The 22452-nt window shown below is 58.6% G+C and overlaps 1 protein-coding gene across 3 annotated transcripts in view; it reads left to right on the top strand.

Annotated features, from left to right (window-relative positions):
* The window catches only part of HTT (huntingtin), a 110389-nt gene that overhangs the window by 40642 nt on the left and 47295 nt on the right, over positions 1–22452 (top strand). For all 3 annotated transcript variants that reach the window (XM_080681146.1, XM_080681145.1, XM_080681144.1), the window contains 15 exons: positions 98–459; positions 1007–1142; positions 1362–1477; positions 3084–3195; positions 3440–3577; positions 4290–4448; positions 4534–4631; positions 6730–6869; positions 8122–8185; positions 8386–8486; positions 11013–11159; positions 12665–12785; positions 16152–16228; positions 17474–17625; positions 20670–20872. In XM_080681146.1, coding sequence (XP_080537272.1) covers positions 98–459; positions 1007–1142; positions 1362–1477; positions 3084–3195; positions 3440–3577; positions 4290–4448; positions 4534–4631; positions 6730–6869; positions 8122–8185; positions 8386–8486; positions 11013–11159; positions 12665–12785; positions 16152–16228; positions 17474–17625; positions 20670–20872 — 2126 coding nt within the window. The remainder of the gene's footprint in view (positions 1–97; positions 460–1006; positions 1143–1361; positions 1478–3083; positions 3196–3439; positions 3578–4289; positions 4449–4533; positions 4632–6729; positions 6870–8121; positions 8186–8385; positions 8487–11012; positions 11160–12664; positions 12786–16151; positions 16229–17473; positions 17626–20669; positions 20873–22452) is intronic.

The raw sequence follows: 22452 nt of genomic DNA, 5'->3' as shown, positions 1-22452 counted from the left end.
TTAAGGATTTTTGCTGTTAAAACAGGGACAGTGAACTTGAGGGTATTTGCAAACGTTTGATCCCTAGCGGATGTTTTTCCTGGCCCTTTGTCTGCAGCCTCAGTCAAGGGCGAGATCTGTGGGGAGCTGGCTGCCTCTTCCGGGGTCTCCACTCCGGGCTCTGTCAGCTCCGCGGCTGACTCCACGGGTCACGACATCATCACCGAGCAGCCCCGCTCACAGCACACGCTACAGCCGGACTCGGTGGATCTGACCGGCTGCGACTTGGAGAGTGCCGCCACCGACGGGGACGAGGAGGGTATCTTAAGCCACAGCTCCAGCCAGATCAGCGCGGTCCCGTCCGACCCGGCCATGGACCTGAACGATGGGACCCAGGCCTCCTCCCCGCTCAGCGACAGCTCTCAGACCACCACCGAGGGGCCCGACTCCGCCGTGACCCCTTCAGACAGTTCCGAAATCGTAAGTGGGGCGGGCGCTCCTGGGGTCTGCATAGGGGCTCCCCCGGGGGCACAGACCTGGACCCTCGTCCCGTCCGACCCACAGACAGTGCAGAGGCACCGGCTCAGCTCCAGACCCCTTCTGAGACCTGCGCTGCCGAGTGGCCCCGCGTCTTGTGTGGGTTGAGGGCAGAGTTAGATTGGTTGGTGATCTGGACTCTGCTAAAATCTCTCTCACATCTCTCTCTCTCTCTCTCTCCCCCCCTTCCCTTTCACCCTCTCTCTCGAAAAAAAAAAAAAAAAAGTCAGTGGGGTAAAAATCTCCTCCTCGGGTAAAAACTTGAAAAACAGAGATTTCTAGGCTGGAATTTCTAGAGTTACAGCTTCCTATAGCGTAGTGGGACGTGATCTGCGGGCTTGGACCGTTGGGGCGCAGGCATCTGAGCGCTGAGGACGGCCTCTGGCTGCAGGCCGGCCCATCACCGGTGGTTTTCGCCTTTGCCCTCGGAGTCAGGGCTTGTCCCTCGGGGACGGCAGTTCAGAGCCTCACAGCCCCTTTGCACCGGCAGGTGTTAGACGGCGCCGACAGCCAGGACCCGGGGATGCAGCTCGGGGCAACACCGGAGGAGGAGGAAGAGGAGGAGGAGGAGGAGGAGCCCGTGGGCCTTCCCGAGGACTCCGCCGCCTTCACAGCCGCGTCCGCAGGTATGTGGGCTCCGGCGTGTGCTGGGGCGGCCCCACCATCTTCGTTTGTCTTCGCGCCCGGGAAGAAACCCCTGAGTGTCTGTTTGCTGGGTTGTGGGTGAGGAGGGACGTCGAGGGGCCATCGCCCTTTTCCTTGACCTAACGCCTCCGTTCATGCGGACTCTGCGTGTGCGTGTGTCACGGGAGGCTGTCACTGACCCTGATGCTGTGCTTTGGAAGCCCTTCAGCAGGCACATTTACTGAAAAGCATGGGCCACAGCAGGCAGCCCTCGGACAGCGGTGTGGACAGGGCTGTGTCCCGAGAGGACGCTGCCGACCCAGGGGATCAGGACAAGGTGAGAGGCTCGGGCTCAGGAGAGTGGTCCCTGGGCTGTTTGTCACGTGCTCCCCCCCACCCCGCTCCCGCCCGTCCTGGGGAACCGCCGGGGCCTCCTCCCCGGAGCCCCCCCCACTAGCCTGTCCGCCTCGCTGCCTTCAGGGACCATTCGCTTGGCCGCCGCAGGGCCGGGCAGGGTCCTGTGAGTCAGTGTGGGTTGGTTTGTTGAGGTAGAACACCCGCAGCTTCAGACTTGCCCGTTCAGTGCCATCAGAGGCGTTCTCGTTGATGACCGCCACCACCTCCGTCTCCGGCTTCCGCACCTTCCCAGACGGGAGCTCTGTCCCCGACACTGCAGCCCCAGCCTCCCTCCTCAGCCCCAGCCTCCCTCCTCAGCCCCGGCCTCCCTCCTCAGCCTCCTTCCTCTGCCCCAGCCTCCCTCCTCAGCCCCAGCCTCCCTCCTCAGCCCCAGCCTCCCTCCTCAGCCCCGGCCTCCCTCCTCAGCCCCAGCCTCCCTCCTCAGCCCCAGCCTCCCTCCTCAGCCTCCTTCCTCTGCCCCAGCCTCCCTCCTCAGCCCCAGCCTCCCTCCTCAGCCCCAGCCTCCCTCCTCAGCCTCCTTCCTCTGCCCCAGCCTCCCTCCTCAGCCCCAGCCTCCCTCCTCAGCCTCCTTCCTCTGCCCCAGCCTCCCTCCTCAGCCCAGCCTCCCTCCTCAGCCCCGGCCTCCCTCCTCAGCCCCAGCCTCCCTCCTCAGCCCCAGCCTCCCTCCTCAGCCCCAGCCTCCCTGCTCAGCCCCAGCCTCCCTCCTCAGCCCCAGCCTCCCTCCTCAGCCCCAGCCTCCCTCCTCAGCCCCAGCCTCCCTGCTCAGCCCCAGCCTCCCTCCTCAGCGTGCGCTCCCTGGATTGACGCCCCAGGGGCCTCACCTAAGTGGGACCCTGCAGTATTGCCCTTCTGTGGGACTCCCTCCCTCACGGCACTGAGCATCACTTCCTCAAGGCCACCCGTGTTGTAGCAGGGGTCGCATTTCCTGCCCGTTAAACGTGGCCTGACGTTCCATGCTGTGTGTGGCCACGTTTTGTTTGTCTCCATCCATAAGGCCACGGGGCTCCTTCCACATGTGGCCGCTGTGGATGGCGGTGCGTGGTCAGGGGGTGCCGGTGTCTCTTCGGGGCCCCGGTTTCATTCCCGGTGGGACGGCTGGGCCAGTGGAAATTCTAACGTGGTTTTCTGGGGAACTGCCTCCCCTCCCGGGTAGCTGTAAATGCCTGAGGGCAAGTGCTCAGCCCACAGCGGCGCTCAGTGCCCCGTGCAGCCCCGTCGTCGCTCTAGGTCCCCACACAGGTCCTCCCGTGGAGCCCCGGCTTTTCCCAGCTCCAGGGCCGCCGTGTGCCTCGCTGGTGCTGTGCTTCCCCGGCGGCCCCTGCCCGCGCCCTCTGTACGCTGCGTCGGCCCTGCCGCAGCCCCCGCGGCCCTGATGGTGCCTGCCTCTCACCGTGGCCTGTGAGGCCCGTGTGCACGTGGGCAAAGAGGCGGCACCCGTGTGCCCAGCACCGCCTGCTGCCGCGCCGCTGGTGGGCGATGGTGGGCATCCCCGTCATCGGACCAGCGAGTGTCGGTCTCTGTTCCAGCCCTGCCGCGTCCAAGGGGACATCGGCCAGCCTGGCGATGGCGACGCTGCGCCCCTCACCCATTGCGTCCGCCTCCTAGCTGCTTCGTTCTTGCTCACGGGGGAGAGAAATGGTAAGGGGGGGCCGGGTGCAGAGACGAGGGGAATGCCTAGGTTTCAGCTCCTGGTGCCACCGTCGGGCCTGGCGGTGAGCGAGGCTGGGTGAGCGTGAGCGTGGGTCACTGATCGCCGGGGCGGGGGGGGGGGGGGGGGGGAGGGGGGCGGGGCAGCTGCTCCAGCGGGTCTAGTCCTGCTCTTTTGGAAACTGATGTTTGCTGCTTTGAAGCTGGAGGTGACACCCAGGTGGTTCCTTCGCAGCGTTGGTTCCGGACAGGGACGTGCGTGTGAGCGTGAAGGCGCTGGCGCTCAGCTGTGTCGGCGCCGCGGTGGCCCTTCACCCGGAGTCCTTCTTCAGCAAGCTGTACAGAGTCCCCCTGGACGCCGCCGAGCACCCCGGTACGCAGCCCCTCCATCGCGCGCCCGCGCCCGCCTTCCCTGGGAGACCTGCGCCCGTCCTGCCTGTCGGAGGAGGAGGACAGCGGGTCTCCTGCGCTAACTGGCCTCGGCCTGGGCGGCTCTCCCTAAAGCACGCGCTGACGGCGGTGTCGGGCCTGGCCGCCGTGTTTAGCAGGGATGCACACAGCACAGAGTTCTGGGGACATAAGGTCCCGCTGACGCCGTAGGTTTTACGGAAAGCGCGGATTTGTGTGTGATTAAGTTCACAGCACAGTCCCGCTGAGCGGATGTTCACACTCACACGTGGGGGCCGAGAGCGGCCGAGCCCGGCGATCCGTCCCGGGAGCGCGCTCCGACCCTTGCCTGGTGACGGCGGGCGTGGGGCAGCGATGCACTTCTGAGTCCTCCCCTCGCCTTCCCTTCCCTTCCCTTCGGCGTGGCCTCAGACCTGTGCTTTTGAATTCACGTGAGGTGCCTGTTCTAGTTTGCGTTCTCCTAACCTTTCGTGAAGTGAAAATTGGAGTTTTGCTCAGTGGCTGACCACCTGGAATTATAACCTGTTGTGTTGACTGCCACCTTGAATCTCGAGTTTTCAAGCCTGAACGCCCCGCGTGTTACCAGTCCCGCCTTTTTGGATGGGACCGCCCACCCCTTGTTTCCTTTCCTGGGAGGTTCAAGTGGACTTGACCGCGGCCGGCATTTGTCCCCACAGAGGAGCAGTACATCTCGGACGTCCTCAGCTACATCGATCACGGAGACCCGCAGGTCCGCGGGGCCACGGCCATCCTCTGCGGGACGCTCGTCTGCGCCGTCCTCGGCAGGTCCCGCCTCCAGGTCGGGGACTGGCTGGGCTCCGTTCGCGCGCTCACAGGTAGCGGCAGTTTCTGAGGGTTGCCCTCTGGGGTCATTGCCAAGTTCAAGTTCACACGAAGGCGTTTGTGGCTTGCTCTGTTCAGGAAACACGTTTTCTCTGGTGGACTGCGTTCCTTTGCTGCAGAAAACGCTGAAGGATGAGTCGTCTGTTACTTGCAAGTTGGCGTGCACAGCTGTGCGGGTGAGCGCCGCGAACCTCCCTTCGCGTGCTGGGAACCTTCCCGTTAGCACAGTTCAGATCGCACGTGTCCAGACACGCAACGCTGCCAACAAGAATAAACGTCTGTGTATCCATCACTTTGCTTTAGGAGCAAACCATTGCCGGTAAACTTACGGTTTAACGGACTTTTTAAAAAGTTTCGATTCTCAGGATATCCTCACGGGGTTAGCTGGTTTGAAATACACCTTTTCTAAAGAGTGTATTTAGAAATAGGTCTTGCTAACGTAAGCGTCAAACCTGTTGAATTAAAAATGACAACTCCATGAGGCCATAGGACACACAGAGTTAGAGTGGGGCTTGGAGGCCGTTGGTCACCTGTGTGTGACAGTGGCGGGCCCGTCCTTTGCCTGGCAGCTGTGCAGCCTTCATGTCCACCTGGTTCATAATCGCCCGGCCAGTCACCGGCCGCGCTGTGAGGCACGCAGTGACATCAGGAAGGGCGAGGGGCGGGCTGGCCCTGGGTCTCAGATGTGTTAGAAGTGGCGGGTGAGGGTGCCACTCCCTCTCACTGCTGACGAATGTTCATGGCATGGGTGTCTGGGAGGAGAGGCCGTGACCGAGGCAGAAATGGAGGAAAAGGAGAACTAAGTTATATGACAGGGACACACTTTGAAACTCAAGTTTGCTGAGGTAGAGCATGTACTGCAAACGTCTCTGAGCACATGGACCAGTGTGTGCACGTGATGTGCACGTGGACCAGTGTGCGCGAGTGATGTGCACGTGGACCAGTGTGTGTGAGGTGCACGTGAACCAGTGTGTGCACATGATGCGCACGTGGACCAGATGTGTGAGGTGAATGTGGACCAGTGTGTGTGAGGTGCATGTGGACCAGTGTGTGCATGTGATGTGTACGTGGACCAGTGTGTGCATGATGTGCACGTGGACCAGTGTGTGTGAGATGTGCACATTGACCAGTGTGTGCAAGTGAGGTGCACGTGGACCAGTGTGTGCACGTGATGTGCACGTGGACCAGTGTGTGCGAGATGTGCACGTGGACCAGTGTGTGCACGTGATGTGCACGTGGACCAGTGTGTGCACGTGATGTGCACGTGGACCAGTGTGCGAGTGATGTGCACGTGGACCAGTGTGTGCAAGTGAGGTGCACGTGGACCAGTGTGTGCACATGATGCGCACGTGGACCAGATGTGTGAGGTGAATGTGGACCAGTGTGTGTGAGGTGCATGTGGACCAGTGTGTGCATGTGATGTGTACGTGGACCAGTGTGTGCATGATGTGCACGTGGACCAGTGTGTGTGAGATGTGCACATTGACCAGTGTGTGCAAGTGAGGTGCACGTGGACCAGTGTGTGCATGTGATGTGCACGTGGACCAGTGTGCGAGTGATGTGCACGTGGACCAGTGTGTGCACGTGATGTGCACGTGGACCAGTGTGCGAGTGAGGTGCACGTGGACCAGTGTGCGAGTGATGTGCACGTGGACCAGTGTGTGCACATGATGTGCACGTGGACCAGTGTGTGCACGTGATGTGCACGTGGACCAGTGTGTGCACGTGATGTGCACGTGGACCAGTGTGTGCACGTGATGTGCACGTGGACCAGTGTGCGAGTGAGGTGCACGTGGACCAGTGTGTGCACGTGATGTGCACGTGGACCAGTGTGCGAGTGATGTGCACGTGGACCAGTGTGCGAGTGAGGTGCACGTGGACCAGTGTGCGAGTGATGTGCACGTGGACCAGTGTGCGAGTGATGTGCACGTGGACCAGTGTGTGCACGTGATGTGCACGTGGACCAGTGTGCGAGTGATGTGCACGTGGACCAGTGTGTGCACGTGATGTGCACGTGGACCAGTGTGTGCACGTGATGTGCACGTGGACCAGTGTGCGAGTGATGTGCACGTGGACCAGTGTGTGCACGTGATGTGCACGTGGACCAGTGTGCGAGTGATGTGCACGTGGACCAGTGTGCGCACGTGATGTGCACGTGGACCAGTGTGCGCGCGTGAGGTGCACGTGGACCAGTGTGCGCGCGTGAGGTGCACGTGGACCAGTGTGCGCGCGTGTGTGGAGCTTCTGACGCCGTCACGTGGCCTTGCTCTCCAGCACTGCATCATGAGCCTCTGCAGCAGCAGCTACAGCGACCTGGGGCTGCAGCTGATCACCGACGTGCTGAGCCTGAGGAGCAGCTCCTACTGGCTGGTGAGGACGGAGCTGCTGGAGACGCTCGCAGAGACGGACTTCAGGTGCGGGCAGCAGGCCCCTTGCAGGGTGCGGGGCATCCAAAGGCCTGGGCCCTTGGTGCAGGGGGTGATGGTCACCAGCGAGCCCCAGGGAGTGAGCGTCGCTAGCTAACCCGGGTGGTGAGTCGCCAGGGGGCCGGGCGGTAAGGCGCCGGGGAGCTGGGCGGTAGAGTCGCCGGGGGGCCGGGCGGTAGAGTCGCCGGGGGGCCGGGCGGTAGAGTCGCCGGGGGGCCGGGTGGTGAGTATCACAGGGAACCCCCAGGTCTGAGAGTCACGGAGCCCCTGCTAGGGAGGAGGCGGTCGCCTGTGCAGCAGAACCCGAGGGGCTGAGCTGACAGCGCTGTGCTCGTCTCCGCTGGGCCCTCAGACCCTCTGCGCAGCCGAGGGCAGTGCTGGGCCCTCGGACCCTCCGCGCAGCCGAGGGCAGTGCCGGGCCCTCGGACCCTCCGCGCAGCCGAGGGCAGTGCTGGGCCCTCAGACCCTCCGCGCAGCCGAGGGCAGTGCCGGGGTCTCGGACCCTCCGCGCAGCCGAGGGCAGTGCCGGGGTCTCAGTCCTGAAGCGTCTGGGGGAGGAAGAGCCTGGGCACTTCCCATCAGAGCCGAGTCAGTTCTGGCCCCCGGGAGCGTGCTCACCGCCCCAGACGTGGCTGGCTGGCCGCTGTGTGTGCAACGTGACCTGGATGGGCTGCGGTTTCTCACGGTCCCGGAGGAGCTTAGGTTTCCTGTCGGAGAGAAAGGTTCCTTTCTTACCGGGGGCTCCAAGCACCGTCTCGAGGCTGGTCTGTGCCAGGCGCGTGCTGGCCGCCCTCTGCGGGCGTCTGCTGCATGCTCGGAACATCCCTGAGAATTAGGGGTTGTCTCCCCGTTCCCCTCAGAGGGGCCACAGCATGGGCGTGAGCACCTGCTGGGCCGCGGTCAGGGGCGGGAGGTGCAGCCCCCGCCCCCAGCGGCCTGCCGCCTCCCCCATGTGAGCCAAGCCTGCGGCCCCGGTGCCTTTCAAAGCCATGCCCGCCGGTGGTGCTTGTGAAGAACAGCAGCTTCCTCAGCACCTCTGACTGGCGGAGTCCAGCGTTAGGAGGGGAGGTGACAGGTGGTCTTCCCACCGCTTAGTGAGTGCTCCCCGCCTGCCCGCCTCCCCGCCTCCCGCCTGGGCTGAGCCTGCGGCGGCCTGCCCGCACGGGGTCTGTCAGCGCCCTGCCACCATCAGGTGCTTGCGGTGGGATGGATTCTCATTGTGAAATGTTCCTTTCGTCAGGTTGGTGAGCTTTTTGGAAGCAAAAGCGGAACACCTTCACCGAGGGGCTCACCATTACACCGGGGTAAGCAGCACGTTCCCGCGGCCGTGTGTGACTCGCAGCCACGCGCCCGGCGGGGACCGGCTGATGCGTGCTGCCGGCTCCCGCCGGCCTCCTCCTGCCCGCCGGGACTGTGGGGCGGGAGCCTGAGCTGCGCGCGCCCTCGCTGCCTCCAGAGCAGCTGGCCAAACCGGGTGAGCACAGAGCCGCCTCTCTCCGCACAGCGCCTGAAGCTGCAGGAGCGGGTGCTCGCCAGCGTGGTCCTCCACCTGCTGGGGGACGAAGACCCCAGGGTGCGGCACGTGGCCGCCGCGTCGCTAGTGAGGTATTGGCAGCGTCTCTCTCCGGGCACTTCCTGGTGAAAGCACCCAGTGTGAGGGGGGCGGGAACGTTCCGAGGCCAGAGGGCACATCCTGCTTCCAGCTGCTCCTGAAGGATCGGAACGCAGCTGCTCACCCCCACGAGCCTAAAACCTCACCGGCACAGCAGGACACTCAGCCCTGAGGCCAAGGCTGCAGCCCAGGTTTTCGAACACAGGGAATGGCACTAAGAAGGAAGTGAAAATCGCCTTCACTTCCCGCTGGGAGATGGTCACTGTTAACATTTTGCTCTGTAATTGGGACAAAATGTATACAGTTTATAACCTAGTAATTTCCACTTAACGTATTAACGACTTCTAGGAGAGAAATTTTAACTAGTGCCAGTTTTTACTACGTGATTGTGATAAGCCTTTATATCAATACTAGTGGCCCGGTGCACGGAATTAGTGCACTCGGGGCGGGACTCCCCCAGCCTGGCCTGGGCCCTGTCCCAGTGCGGGAGCCCTGCGATCCATCGCCCCAAAGAGGTAGGCCCTGCCCACCTATCGGGGCTCCTCGATGGATCGCCCCAAAGAGGTAGGCCCTGCCCACCTTTCCGGGGCTCCTCGATGGATCGCCCCAAAGAGGTAGGCCCTGCCCACCTTTCCGGGGCTCCTCGATGGATTGCCCCAAAGAGGTAGGCCGGAGCTGGGGGAGGGGCCTGCGGCGGAGGGGCCTCTCCACGTGCCTGTGGACCCCTGGGCTGGTGCAGGGGGCGGGGATGCGAGCCTCACATCCCGGGCCCGTTGCTGGGATCGGGGACATGAGCCTCATGTCTCCAGGCTGGTGCAGAGGGTGAGGATGCAGCCTGCTGATCCGTTGTTACGTGACAGTGTCCCGACCAATTTGCTTATTATCCTATTATTAGATAGATTATTTGGTTGGATATTAAAGTTATCTTTCTTTTTTCAATTTTTTTTTTTTTTTTTTTTTTTTTTTTTTTAGAGGGAGAGAGAGAGAGGGAGAGAAAGAAACATCAATCAGTTGCCTCCTGCCTGAATCCCAACCGGTAATCACGCCCACAACCCGGGCATGTGCCCTGACGAGGAATAGAACCGTGACCTTTTGGTGTGCCGAGCGGCACCACCTGCCGAGCGACACCAGCCAGGGCTGAAGCTATCTTTCATTTAAATAATGAGCAGTGTTCCTTCCAGTCAACGTTGCTACACAAAAACGTTTCTGCATCATTTTTGGAAGTTGAGTTACTAAGGCCAAGCTTTGGATGTTCTTCAGTTTTTTTCTAATAGCTTTTTGAGGTGTACTTTACAGGAGGTGAAGTGCATGTATCTTAAATGTACAATGAAAAGGTCTCCAGTACCTTTACGGACTGGGTAGCCATCACCACAGTCCAGCGGTAGAACATTGCCATCGCCCCACAAGGTCCCTGTGGCCGTTGGCACAGTCCCAGTTCCCGCCCGCAGCCCAGGCTCCAGGAGCTGCGCCGGCCTCCGGAGGTTGGCCTCTCGGGCCGTGTCTGTCCGCGGGGCCGTGGGGGCGTGGCTGCTGCCCTGGCTTCTCCCGCGTGGCCTGAGGGGCCGGGGCTGCAGCAGGTGCGGAAGCAGCCCTCCCGGGGGCCCGTGCTCTGTGCTCTCGCTCACCAGACGATGGTCACTTTCACGTCCGCTTTTTGGTGCCGATGAGGCACGTCACCGTGAGCGTCTGCCCACGAGACTGCGTGGACGTCCGTTTCCATTCTCGGGGGGGGGGGGGGGTCCTGGCAGTGGGCCCTGTGGGCTGGGTGCTTCCTGCAGCAGGCCGGTTTCACTCCCACGCGGGACTGTGTGTGCCCCGTTCTGCTCAGAACAGGTTAAACAGGTGTCAGTTGTTTAGGAAGAATCTGGTGTTTCTTTTAAAAAATAACACGTTTACTGAACAAAATCTAAGGAAAATATAAAAGATAAACAAAAACCTTTGTAACCAAACCACTCAAAGAAAACAGGTGAAATTTGGTGACGTTTTCCGCTTCCAGTGCCCTCATTTGCATTTCGCGATGAACTGTGCGGAGTAGCTTTTCCCTGGCTTACCTGGGTTTGTATGATTTGCCTGGTCAGAGATTTTGGATCTTTACCATTTTCTGAAAACGATTGCAGTTTTATACCTTAAAAATTTGTACTTAATGACCAAGTCTTCATAGTGGAAAGTTACTGGGGTTTGCAAGTAAAATAGTGATCGTTTCTAAAAGTGCTGTGCCCCTCCTGCCAGCGTGGGAGTCCACGCCCTCACGCAAACCCCACAAAACGCTCCGCACGTGGGTGCAGAAAGGAGCCCCCCGATCCGCTGGGAGAGTCCCCGGGATTCTGCTTCGGGCTCCGTGTCGCTGGGTGAGGGTGCGGCCTGTGATTGGAGATCCCTCCGACGTGCTAAAGAACGCCACGCCTGGAGAGAGCAGTGGGCTTCTGGGGCGGACGTGATGGAGGCCTAGCCCCCTGACAGGGGTGGGGAGCCGCGGGGGTCCACGCTTCCTCCAGTGAGCAGCCTCGCTTTCACGTCAGGCTCGTCCCAAAGCTGTTCTACAAGTGCGACCAGGGCCAGGCGGACCCCGTCGTGGCCGTGGCCAGAGACCAGAGCAGCGTCTACCTGAAGCTTCTCATGCACGAGGCGCAGCCCGCCTCCCACTTCTCCGTCAGCACCATAACCAGGTGGGCCGCCAGCCCGTCCCGGGAGCACCCTTCCCGGCGCCTTCTCAGGGCCTGCGTCTAAGCCGGACCTCCTAGGGCGAAAACCCCACCGTGTTCCGGTGAAGGTGTTCGAGCAGATCACCTTCCTTTGCTCGTGTTTGCTCTTTTCAGGATGTAGCTCCCGCCTCCTTAAGCTCGCCGAGTCACGCAGCAGTGACAGCGTAAACTTCAGTTCAGCGCGAGTCGCGTCCTGAGTGTATTCCTCTGCAGGACTCTGATGCTGTCTTACCTAAGACGTGGCCATGGATGTTCCCCTTTGTTTGTCTTGCCTGTGCCCTTTAATTTTAATTTTAATTTTTTTTAAAATACATTTTATTGATTTTTTACAGAGAGGAAGGGAGAGGGAGAGATAGTTAGAAAGATCGATGAGAGAGAAACATCCATCAGCTGCCTCCTGCACACCCCCTACTGGGGATGTGCCCACAACCAACGTACATGCCCTTGACCGGAATGGAACCTGGGACCCTTCATTCCGCAGGCCGACGCTCCATCCACTGAGCCACACCAGGCAGGGCTCTGCCCTTGAATTTTTAGATGAGTGGGCTATTTACTTACTTACTTTTATTTATTTTTCTGTTAATCCTCACCTGAGGATATTTTTCCCATTGATTTTTAGAGAGAGTGGAAGGGAGGGAGGGAGAGGGGAGAGAAAGAGAGAGAGAAAAAGAGAAGAGAGAAACACTGATGTGAGAGAGACACATCGATCAGTTGCCTCCCGCATGCATCCCCGACCAGGGATGGAACCTGCAACCTGGGTGTGTGCCCTGATGGGACTCGAACCTGCCACCTTTTGGTGTGTGGGACAAAGCTTCGAACAACTGACCCACAGCTGCCAGGGCTCAGCCCTTTTTTTATAGAATAACCAGAGGCCCGGTGCACGAATTCGTACACCAGTGGGGCCCCTCGGCCTGGCCTGCTGGATTGGGCCAAAACCAGCTCTCAGACATCCCCCTAGGGGTCCCGGATTGTGAGAGGGAGCAGGCCAAGCTGAGGGACCCCACTGGTGCACGATCAGGGCTGGGGAGGGACACGAGAGGTTGGCCTGCCAGGGAGGGACCGTGGGAGGGCTCCAGAGTGTGTTTGGCCATCTCGCTCAGTCTGATCGGCCAGACCCCAGCAGCAAGCTAACCTACTGTCTGCCCCCTGGTGGTCAGTGCACGTCATAGTGACTGGTTGACTGGTGGACTGTCTGCCCCCTAGTGGTCAGTGCACATCATAGCAAGCGGTTAACATATCATCAGCATATTACGCTTTGATTGGTCGAAAGGCCGACTGGACGACCAGACACAGCACATTAGGCTTTTATTATATAGGATGGCCACTTTATTTCCAGTCTGTCTTTAACTTAAAAGCCAAGACTGCTTTAACTTGTAGCCTTTAATCTTCAACTTCTCAATGCCGTTTGAATTTTGAAAATGTCATACGCTCTAAGAATACATTTTAAGTCTCCGCCCTCTTCTTGTCAGAATATATAGAGGCTATAACTTACTGCCAAGCATCACAGACGTCACCATGGAAAACAACCTGTCCAGGGTCATTGCGGCCGTGTCTCACCAGCTCGTCACTGCCACCACACGTGCGCTCACGGTGAGTCTCCTCCGGTGGCCGGCTTAATGAGATTCATTTGTACTCCTTTGTAAGGCCAGTTCTTTGTCGTTGTTGTTAATTCTTACCAAGAATATTTTTCCCAGGGGTTTTTAGAGAGAATGGAAGGGAGGGAAGGGGGAAGAGAGAGAGAGCGACACACGGATTGGTTGCCTCTGCGCCACAACTGGGTCAGGGGTCACACCTACAACCCAAGTACATGCTCTTGGCTGGGAATCAAACCCGAGACCCTTTGGTGTGAGGGCTGACGCTCTAACCACTGAGCAACTGACTAGGACCATAAGGTCAGTTCTTTTTTTGTTTTTGTTTTTTAATATATTTTTATTGATTCCAGAGAGGAAGGGGGGGGGGGAGAGAGAGAGAGAGAGAGAGAAACATCAGCCCTAACTGGTTTGGCTCAGTAGCTAGAGCATTGGCCTGCAGACTGAAAGGTCCCAGGTTTGATTCCGGTCAAGGGCATGTACCTTGGTTGCGGGCACATCCCCAGTTGGAGGTGTGCAGGAAGCAGCTGATCGATGTTTCTCTCTCATCGATGTTTCTAACTCTCTATCTCTCTCCCTTCCTCTCTGTAAAAAATCAATAAAATATATTTTTTTAAAAAGAAAAAAGAAACATCAATGATGAGAGAGAATCATTAATCGGCTGCCTCTTGCATGCCCCGTCCTGGGGATCAAGCCCATGATCTGGGCATGTGCCCTTGATCAGAATAGAACCCAATCCCTTCAGTCTGTAGGCCAATGCTCTGAGCCAAACCAGCTAGGGCTGGTCAGTTCTTAATGGTGAGATGATGTTAGACCAGCCGTGGGCAAACTACGGCCCGCGGGCCGGATCCGGCTGTTCTATCCGGTTCTCTTGCTCTCCCCTCCGCTCCTTTACTTTGAATTTATATTAGTTCACACAAACACTCCATCCATGCTTTTGTTCCGGCCCCCCGGTCCAGTTTAAGAACCCAGTGTGGCCCTCGAGTCAAAAAGTTTGCCCACCCCTGTGTTAGACTCATATGTGGGGCTTCCTAAGAAACTGATTCTTTGAACAAAATTTCAATAGGAATATAAACAACTTTGTTTTTGATTATTAAAGTAGCAAATGCTCATTGTAAAAAATTCAGCCAATACAGGAAGACATAGAAGTCAAAATAAAAACTATCATAATTTGAATGGGTTTTATCAGAAGTTTAAACTGTCTCTCGTATAACTGACTCAGTGACTTTGTAGTATATACTAAGGGGTAAAAACCAGATATGCCAACAAGGATTTTGTATAACGTAATTATTTTTATCAGGATTTATTATGCTGAAATTGGAAATGAACCATAATATCCCAGAATCCAAGAACGATTGAGTTCTGATTATGACTAAATTCAGTGTAGGTGGTAGTGCACTTATTATGCACCTTATTAATATGATGCTGGGAGACTTTTCAACAGTTCACAGAGATATAACCTGAATTGTAATATTGAGTGAAAAAAGGCACAATTCAAAACTGCATGCTTGTGTGTGGTCAGGTCCAAGTTTTGAGAAATGTTAACATATACACATACACACATGTACATATCCTCGAGTCCCGGACCCGGACCTCTCGCCGTCCAGGACGCCTCGCTCCTTACCACCTGCCGGCTCGCTGTTCCTTACCGCTCGGCTTGCACTTGGCTCGCTGCTCCTTAGCGCTGCCATGGAGACGGGAGGGCGCCCACCACCACCACTGCGCTCACCAGCCGTGAGCCCGGCTTCTGGCTGAGTGGCGCTCCCCCTGTGGGAGTGCACTGACCACCAGGGGCAGCTCCCGCGTTGAGCGTCTGCCCCCTGGTGGTCAGTGCGCATCGTGGCGACCGGTCGTTCTGGTCGTTCCGCTGTGATGGTCACTTAGGCTTTTATAACATAGACTAGAGGCCTGGTGCACGAATTTGTGCACTGGTGGGGTCCCTCTGGGTGGCCTGCAGGGATCGGGCTGAAACCCGCAGTCAATGCCGCCTGCAGCTCCTCCCTGCCGCTCCTGCTCATCCCGGCCCCACTGTGCCTGCCGCGGGCTCCCCCAATCAGTCCCGACTGGGAGAGGCTCACGCTGCTGCAGCAGCACTCACCAGCAGTGAGCCCTGCATCTGGCACCCTCCCCAGGGGAGTGGCCTGCGGGATCGGGCTGAAACCAGTTCTCCGACATTCCCCGAGGAGTCCCAGATAGCGAGAGGATGCAGGCCAGGCTGAGGGACCCCACCAGTGCATGACTGGGCTGGGGAGGGACTGCGGGAGGGCTCCAGGGCGTGTCTGGCCCATCTCACTCAGTCCCAATCAGCCGGACCCCAGCATCAAGCTAACCTACCAGTCGGAGCATCTGCCCTCTAGTGGTCAGTGCATGTTATAGCGACTGGTCGACTGGTTGACTGTCTGCTCCCTGGTGGTCAGCGCACGTCATAGCGAGTGGTTGAGCGGCCTTATCATATCACGCTTTGATTGGTTGTTTGATCCCCTGTTTGGTCTATTTGCACATTACCCTTTTATTATATAGGAGGATATGTGTTTCTCATACTCGGGAAAATGACAGGCAGAGTATTGCCAAAATTGATTTAAGATGAGTGATTTTTCTTGGGAACTCACGCTGAGTCCTGAGCAGCCTGAACTTGCCTTTCAGATTGTGTGGGCTCGCTCTCCGGTTTGGTTTTCCTTTGATTTGTTCAAAGTGTCATAAACGTTATATATTTGAATTTATTGTGGCCTCTGTGTGTCAGGCACTGTTCTAGGCTTGGGCTGTAAGACAGAGGGGACCCTGCCTGCTGTTCCTGTAGTCTGGTCTGGGGGTGGACATACCAGCTGGGCAGAGTGGGAGGGCAGAGAGCAGTGCAGGCAGGGGGAGGGGGAGGGGTGGGACAGTGCAGGCAGGGGGAGGGGGTGGGGGGGCTGTGCAGGCAGGGGGAGGGGGGAAGGTGGGGGCTGTGCAGGCAGGGGGAGGGGGAAGGGTGGGGGCTGTGCAGGCAGGGGGAGGGGGGAGGGTGGGGGCTGTGCAGGCAGGGGGTGGGGGCTTTTCAGGCAGGGGGAGGGGGGAGGGTGGGGGCTGTGCAGGCAGGGGGTGGGGGCTTTTCAGGCAGGGGGAGGGGGAGGGTGGGGGCTGTGCAGGCAGGGGGAGGGGGGAGGGGGGGCTGTGCAGGTAGGGGGAGGGGGGGCTGTGCAGGCAGGGGGAGGGGGGAGGGTGGGGGCTGTGCAGGCAGGGGGAGGGGGGAGGGGTGGGCTGTGCAGGCAGGGGGAGGCCAGGACTGCCCCGGCGGTGGACAGGAATCTGTGTCTGTGAAGCCTGGAGGAAGGCGGCTCGGCTGAAGCAGCCCTTTGTGTGCGGTGACTGCGTTGTCCTTCCTCCGCAGGTCGGCTGCTGCGAAGCTTTGTGCCTCCTTTCGGCCGCCTTTCCGGTCTGCACCTGGAGCCTAGGCTGGCACTGTGGGTGAGTGTGTTTCTCGGCACGCGGCGCCTGCGGGCAGGCCATGCGAGCGTGCTCACTGGGCCTGCTGCTCCTCCGTGCAGTCCCTGGCCCCCGGGGCCGCGGGAAGAGACCGCAGGAGCTCGTTCTGTGCTGTGGGTGCTGGGCGGGGGCAGGCGCTGCTGGGCAGCCCCGAGCCGGTTCCGGTAACGGGCGGCAGGCTTGCCCCTCAGCACGTGGAGGCTCAGCTGCAGGAACCCCGTGTGCTGGCAGAGACTTCCTCTTCTCGTCCTCCCCGAGGACCCGTCTTTATTGATTGTAGAGAGAGGAGGGGGGGGGAGAGAAAAACATGGACGTGATGGATTGCCTCTTACACGCCCCCGACCAGGGATCGACCTGCAGCCTTCTGGTGTAGAGGATGATACAGTTGCCCTTCGGGGCCAGGGCAAAAAGACTTCCAGTTGGCCTGCTTCTCTTTAGAGTTAGTCACCACGCGTGAAACTTGTAGAAGCATTTCTGTTGAAAATCGAACGTGACCCAGAGCGGGAGTGCGGTGGCCACGGGAGTGGGCGGAGGGATGCTGTGCTGCAGGCGGGGTGTCTGGCATGCGGCCCTGCGGGCTGTCCCAGCCATGGAGGGAGGAGCTGCTGTCCCGCGGACACGGCTCACGTCACGCTGGGAAGCCCCGCCCGTCGTGCGTCATGCGCGGCCGGGGAGCCTTGCCCACGTGGAGGGCGCTCCCGTCGGAGGGGACGGTTTCCTGGCGACGGGCCCCTTCGAGCAGCTGCAGTTTCCGTCAGCCCGCTCCTGCTGTGCCCTGAGTGCCAGGGCTCCGAGGCGAGAGCGGGAAAAGCCACAAGACGCTCCTGGTCGGTTCGGCCGCCGGCTTCCGTGTCTCAGGTGGTGTGTGCAGAGCCGGTTCACAGGAGAGATGCCAGCTAATCGGAGGCCGCTCGCTGGGCCGTGCGTGGCCAGCGACAGGCCTTGTCGGTTCAGAGGGAAGCAGGGCTGCTAGCTTAGCGCTGACGGCACGCCCGGCTGGTCGGGCGTCATCCCGTGAACCGAGGTGCCGCTGCGGACCGGGAGGGCACGCGCCGGGCTGCAGGCTCGATCCTCCGTAGGGGTGTGCAGGGGGCACCCGATGGATGCTTTACTCACATTGGCATTTCTCTCCCCCTTCCTTGCTCTCTAAAATAATCAATAAAATAAAAAAAGAGCGTTTGCTTTAAAATGTTCCTGTAACGTGACCTCGCACCCCTCTGCCCCCAGAGTGCCACCCCTGAGCGCCGCGGACGAGTCCCGGAAGAGCTGTACCGTCGGCATGGCCACGGTGATCCTGACCCTGCTCTCGTCCGCGTGGTTCCCGCTGGACCTCGCCGCCCATCAGGATGCCTTGATCTTGGCCGGAAACTTGCTTGCAGGTATTGGTTCTGAGTGGAAACAGGGACCCCGGGTCTTTGGCTCTGGACTTCCTTGCAGTGAGCATATGAGGGAAGAGTGCTGAGGTCACTGCCAGCAGCAACTGGCTCCTGACATCAATGTTGCCTCCGTGCGTCGGCGTGTGCTGTGGCGTGTGCTGTCGGCGTGTGCTGTCGGCGTGTGCTGTCGGCGTGTGCTGTCGGCGTGTGCTGTGGCGTGTGCTGTCGGCGTGTGCTGTGGCGTGTGCTGTCGGCGTGTGCTGTCGGCGTGTGCTGTGGCGTGTGCTGTCGGCGTGTGCTGTCGGCGTGTGCTGTCGGCGTGTGCTGTCAGCGTGTGCTGTGGTGTGTGCTGTCGGCGTGTGCTGTCGGCGTGTGCTGTCGGCGTGTGCTGTCGGCGTGTGCTGTTGGCGTGTGCTGTTGGCATGTGCTGTGGCGTGTGCTGTGGCGTGTGCTGTCGGCAGCTAGCCTGTGCCCAGTATCCCAGTGGAGCCCTTTCCCAGTCCAGCCCCTGCGAGAAGCACAGGCAGGCTCCTTTCCCATTGCAGGTTAGGGGCACGTGGGCCAGGCACTGTCTCAGCAGCTGGGTGGTAAGAGAGGACGATGTGTGGGCTCCATTCTCACGTCGAATGCAGGTTAGGGGGCACATGGAACTGAAGTACAGTGGCCGTCATTGCTGCCCTTAGGGCGGGAAACAAGACTTAAGGGCTGGCAGGAAAGGGCACACGGTGGAGGGGCACAGCATGCGCGCCCGGACTGGGCTGGAGGAGTGGGGGACGGGGAGGTTCAGGTCATAGTTATTCTTACCATTCATAACAGCATCAATGGGCATGGAGACATGAAACACTGTGTGACATCTGAAGACTGGATGTCGGGATGAGGACTAGGATGGAGAACGGGGCTGGCAGACGGGGCCCCGCTGACATCAGTGGTGTGGGGTCCCCAGGAGGACTTGTCCTGCTTGCTGCGGAGGCCATTGAGGGGCTTTGTGAACGGGACCAACAGGCGGATTAGGACGGGTGGGCAAACGTAGGTTACTACGGCTACTAATGAACACAGCAATGAGTGATAGATAATACAAGAATACACTGTGTTCAGAGGTAGGTTTACAGAACAGAGAACCCAGAAATCGACCCAAGCCACTGCGCTCAATTACTATTTGACAGAGGAGGCAAGAGCATACAGTGGAGTCAAGACGGTCTCTTTAATCAGTGGTGCTGGGAAAATTGGACAGATACATGCAAAAAAATGAAACTAGATCACCAACTTGCACCATACACAAGAATAAACTCAAAATGGATAAAAGACTTAAACGTAAGATGGGAAACCATAAAAATCCTACAAGACTCCATAGGCAGCAAAATATCAGACATATGTCATAGCACTCTTTACCCATATATCTCCTAGGACAGTGGTCGGCAAACGGCTCTGTTGACTAATGAATTTGCCGCTCTGTTGACTAATGAGTGTGCTGACCACTGACCTAGACTCTCGATTCCAGTAATTACAGGCTGTTGTTGTTCCTTGTGATTAAGATAGGGCAATGGTAACTAAGGAGAAAATAAACAAATGGGACCACATCACAATAAAAAGCTTCTGCACAGCAAAAGAAACCATCAACAAAACAACAAGAAAGCCCACTGCATGGGAGAACATATTTGCCAATGTTATCTCCGATAAGGGTTTAATCTCCAACATTTACTGGGAACTCATACAACTTAACAAAAGGAAGATAGATAATCCAATAAAAAATGGGCAAAGGACCTAAATAGACACTTTTCGAAGGAGGACAGAAGGAAGGCCAAGAGACATATGAAAACATGCTCAAAGTCACTCATCATCCGAGAGATGCAAATCAAAACAACAATGCGGTACCATCTCACACCTGTCAGAATGGCTATCATCAACAAATCAACAAATGATGAGTGCTGGCGAGGATGCAGAGAAAAAGGAACCCTCGTGCACTGCTGGTGGGAAGGCAGACTGGTGCAGCCACTGTGGAGAACAGTATGGCTTTTCCTCAAAAAACTAAAAATGGAATTGCCATTTGATCCAGTGATCCCACTTCTAGGAATGTATCCCAAGAAACCAGAAACACCCATCAGAAAGGATATATGCACCCCTATGTCCATAGCAGCACAATTCACCATAGCTAAGATCTGGAAACAGCCCAAGTGCCCATCAGCAGATGAGTGGATGAGAAAACTGGTACCTCTACACAGAGGAATACTACGCTGTGGTAAAAAAGAAGGAATTCTTACCATTCATAACAGCATCAATGGACACGGAGAGCATTTTGCTAAGTGAAATAAGAGAGAAAGATAAATATCACATGATCTCACTCATTTGTGGAATATAATGAACAACATAAACTGATGACCAAAAATAGATGCAGAGACAGAGAAGCATCTCAGAGGGGCGGCAGGGGAGAGTGAGGGGTAAGAGGTCAACCAAAGGACTTGTATGTACTAGTATGCATATGAGCATAGCCAATGGTCACGGACAGTAGGGGGGTGAGAGCGTGTGCTGGGGGGGAGGAGCGGCCAGGGAGAGGTCAGTGGGGGAACAAGGGGACATGTAATACCTTCAACAGTAAAGAATTTAAATTTTTAAAAAATGACCAAAAAAAGTCGGCTTACCGTTGTGAGTATGCAAATCACAGAGAGTAGTCCTGTGTTGTTACTGACTAATTACTGCGTTGATTGTTGGTGGTGGCAGTCCCACACCGCGTGGCCCTCCTGTGGTCGAGGAGGGTCCCTGCGCCCGGACTGGGCTGGAGGAGTGGGGGACGGAGGTTCAGGTTGTAGCTGGGGGCGAGGCAGTGCAGGAGCAGGTGGCGGGCGCCCCTCGGGTCGCTCACTCGGTGGGGGGTGGCGGTGGCCGGCGTGGAAACTGGGAGCACGCTTGGGGGGATGTCCGTTTCCGGGCGAATCAGGTGTCAGCTGACGGGCAGGTGGAGCGGGGCGGTAAGGGGGTCTGACTGCCTGTGTTTCCCAAGCGTCTCCTCCCGCACCCGCGGGGGTGGAGCTAACCCCGTGCCTGCCTCACAGCCAGCGCCCCCCGGTCTCTGAGAAGCTCCTGGGCCGCCGAGGAGGAGGCCGCGCCCGCCGCCGCCAAGCAGGAGGAGGCGTGGCCGGCGCTGGGCGACCGCAGCCTGGTGCCCATGGTGGAGCAGCTCTTCTCCCACCTGCTCAAGGTGGTCAACATCTGCGCCCACGTGCTGGACGAGGTGGCGCCCGGACCCGCGGGGAAGGTAACCGCGTGCGCAGCCATAGCGTGCGCCCGTGACGGCTTCAGGCCCGCCTGGGTGTGCTTAGCCGTCGGTCCCGTACTCTGGCTTCACGTGAGCACAGTGGCTCCGCTGTGACTCAGCGTTTCCTACAAAACGCCGTCACCCACCTCGGAGCCCCCTGGCCTCTCCTCACGTACCGTTGGCTCCGAGGGCAGCGCTGGCTCTAGTGGGCGGTCCCCGTTAGCACGAGGCCAGGCTTGGAGTGCGGGCGTCCCTGGCTGCGCCCTCCTGGTGTCGGCCAACGCTTGTGCTTTCTGGGAAGCGCAGCCCGTAACGGCAGCGCCACACACAGGGGTTTCCGACAGCTCTGCCCACGCCCTCTGCGCCTCCTGCTCCCCGCTTGCTGCCTCATCGCAGCCTCCTCCGTCTCGAGCGGACCTGTCTGCTCCAGGGTCTCCTCCCTCCCGACCTCCCTGGCAGCCCACTCTTTAGCCGCAGGTCTGGTTCGTGCCACGCTTTGCCCAGCAGGCCTCCTGCCAGGTCAGTCTTTGAACCTCGTGGGTGCTTCTCGGTCCTGTGCCCCCTCCGCCCCGCCCCGTGTCCCTCCTGTGCTGGAACGTTCCCTCCTGCTGGCTTCTGGTCGGCTCTTGCTTCCCTGAGCCTTCTGTTGCGGGCGTGTCCCAGGTCTGGTCTTGGCCCACCGTGAATGCTTTCCGGGCTCTGTCCTGCATCATGCTCTGTAACCATGGAAACGTGCCACATCTGTGCCAGCTGGGAGAGTGGCACGCGCCCTTGGCATGTTCCTGTGACTAAGGAACAACTTTTTTTTCTTTTAATATATTTTATAGATTTTTTTACAGAGAGGAAGGGAGAGGGATAGAGAGCCAGAAACATCGATGAGAGAGAAACATCCATCAGCTGCCTCCTGCACACCTCCCACTGGGGATGTGCCCGCAACCAAGGTACATGCCCTTGACCGGAATCGAACCCGGGACCCTTCAGTCCGCAGGCCGATGCTCTATCCACTGAGCCACACCGGTTAGGGCTCGTGTGTGTTTTTTAATGTTTTTATTGGTTTCAGGGAGGAAGGGAGAGGGAGGGAGAGAGAGAGAAACATCAGTGATGAGAGAGAAAATCGGTGGGCTGCCTCCTGCACGCCCCCCACTGGGGATCAACCCTGCGACTCGGGCCCGAGCCCTGACTGGGAATTGGACCGTGACCTCCGGCTCACAGGCTGGTGCTCAGCCCCTGAGCCCCGCCGGCCGAGCTCTGTGTGTTCTGTGAGGTGGGAGACGTGGGAGTCACTGCACCTCTTCCTTCTGCCCCAGTCCTTTGTTTCCCGCTGAGTACCGCACACGGAACCATTTACACACATGTGCACGTACGTGTGCACGCACCTATACTCACACCCGTGCACACGCACACGCACACCCCCAGGAACACAGGCTGTTTCCTCTGTTCACTGCCCCTGCTCTGGCCAGGCGGACAGAGCGTCCCGTCTGGAGGCTGTAGCAGCGTCGTGTTGAGAAGCAGCATGTTGATGTGCTACCTCTGGCATGACCCACGCCCCTGCCCCTCCCCCTGCAGTGTGCGGGCACTCT

Source organism: Plecotus auritus (assembly GCF_963455305.1).
Source record: "Plecotus auritus genome assembly, chromosome: 1".
Classification (NCBI taxonomy): domain Eukaryota; kingdom Metazoa; phylum Chordata; class Mammalia; order Chiroptera; family Vespertilionidae; genus Plecotus; species Plecotus auritus.
The sequence above is the reverse complement of the archived record's forward strand: the minus strand, read 5'-3'. Positions and strand labels throughout refer to the sequence as shown.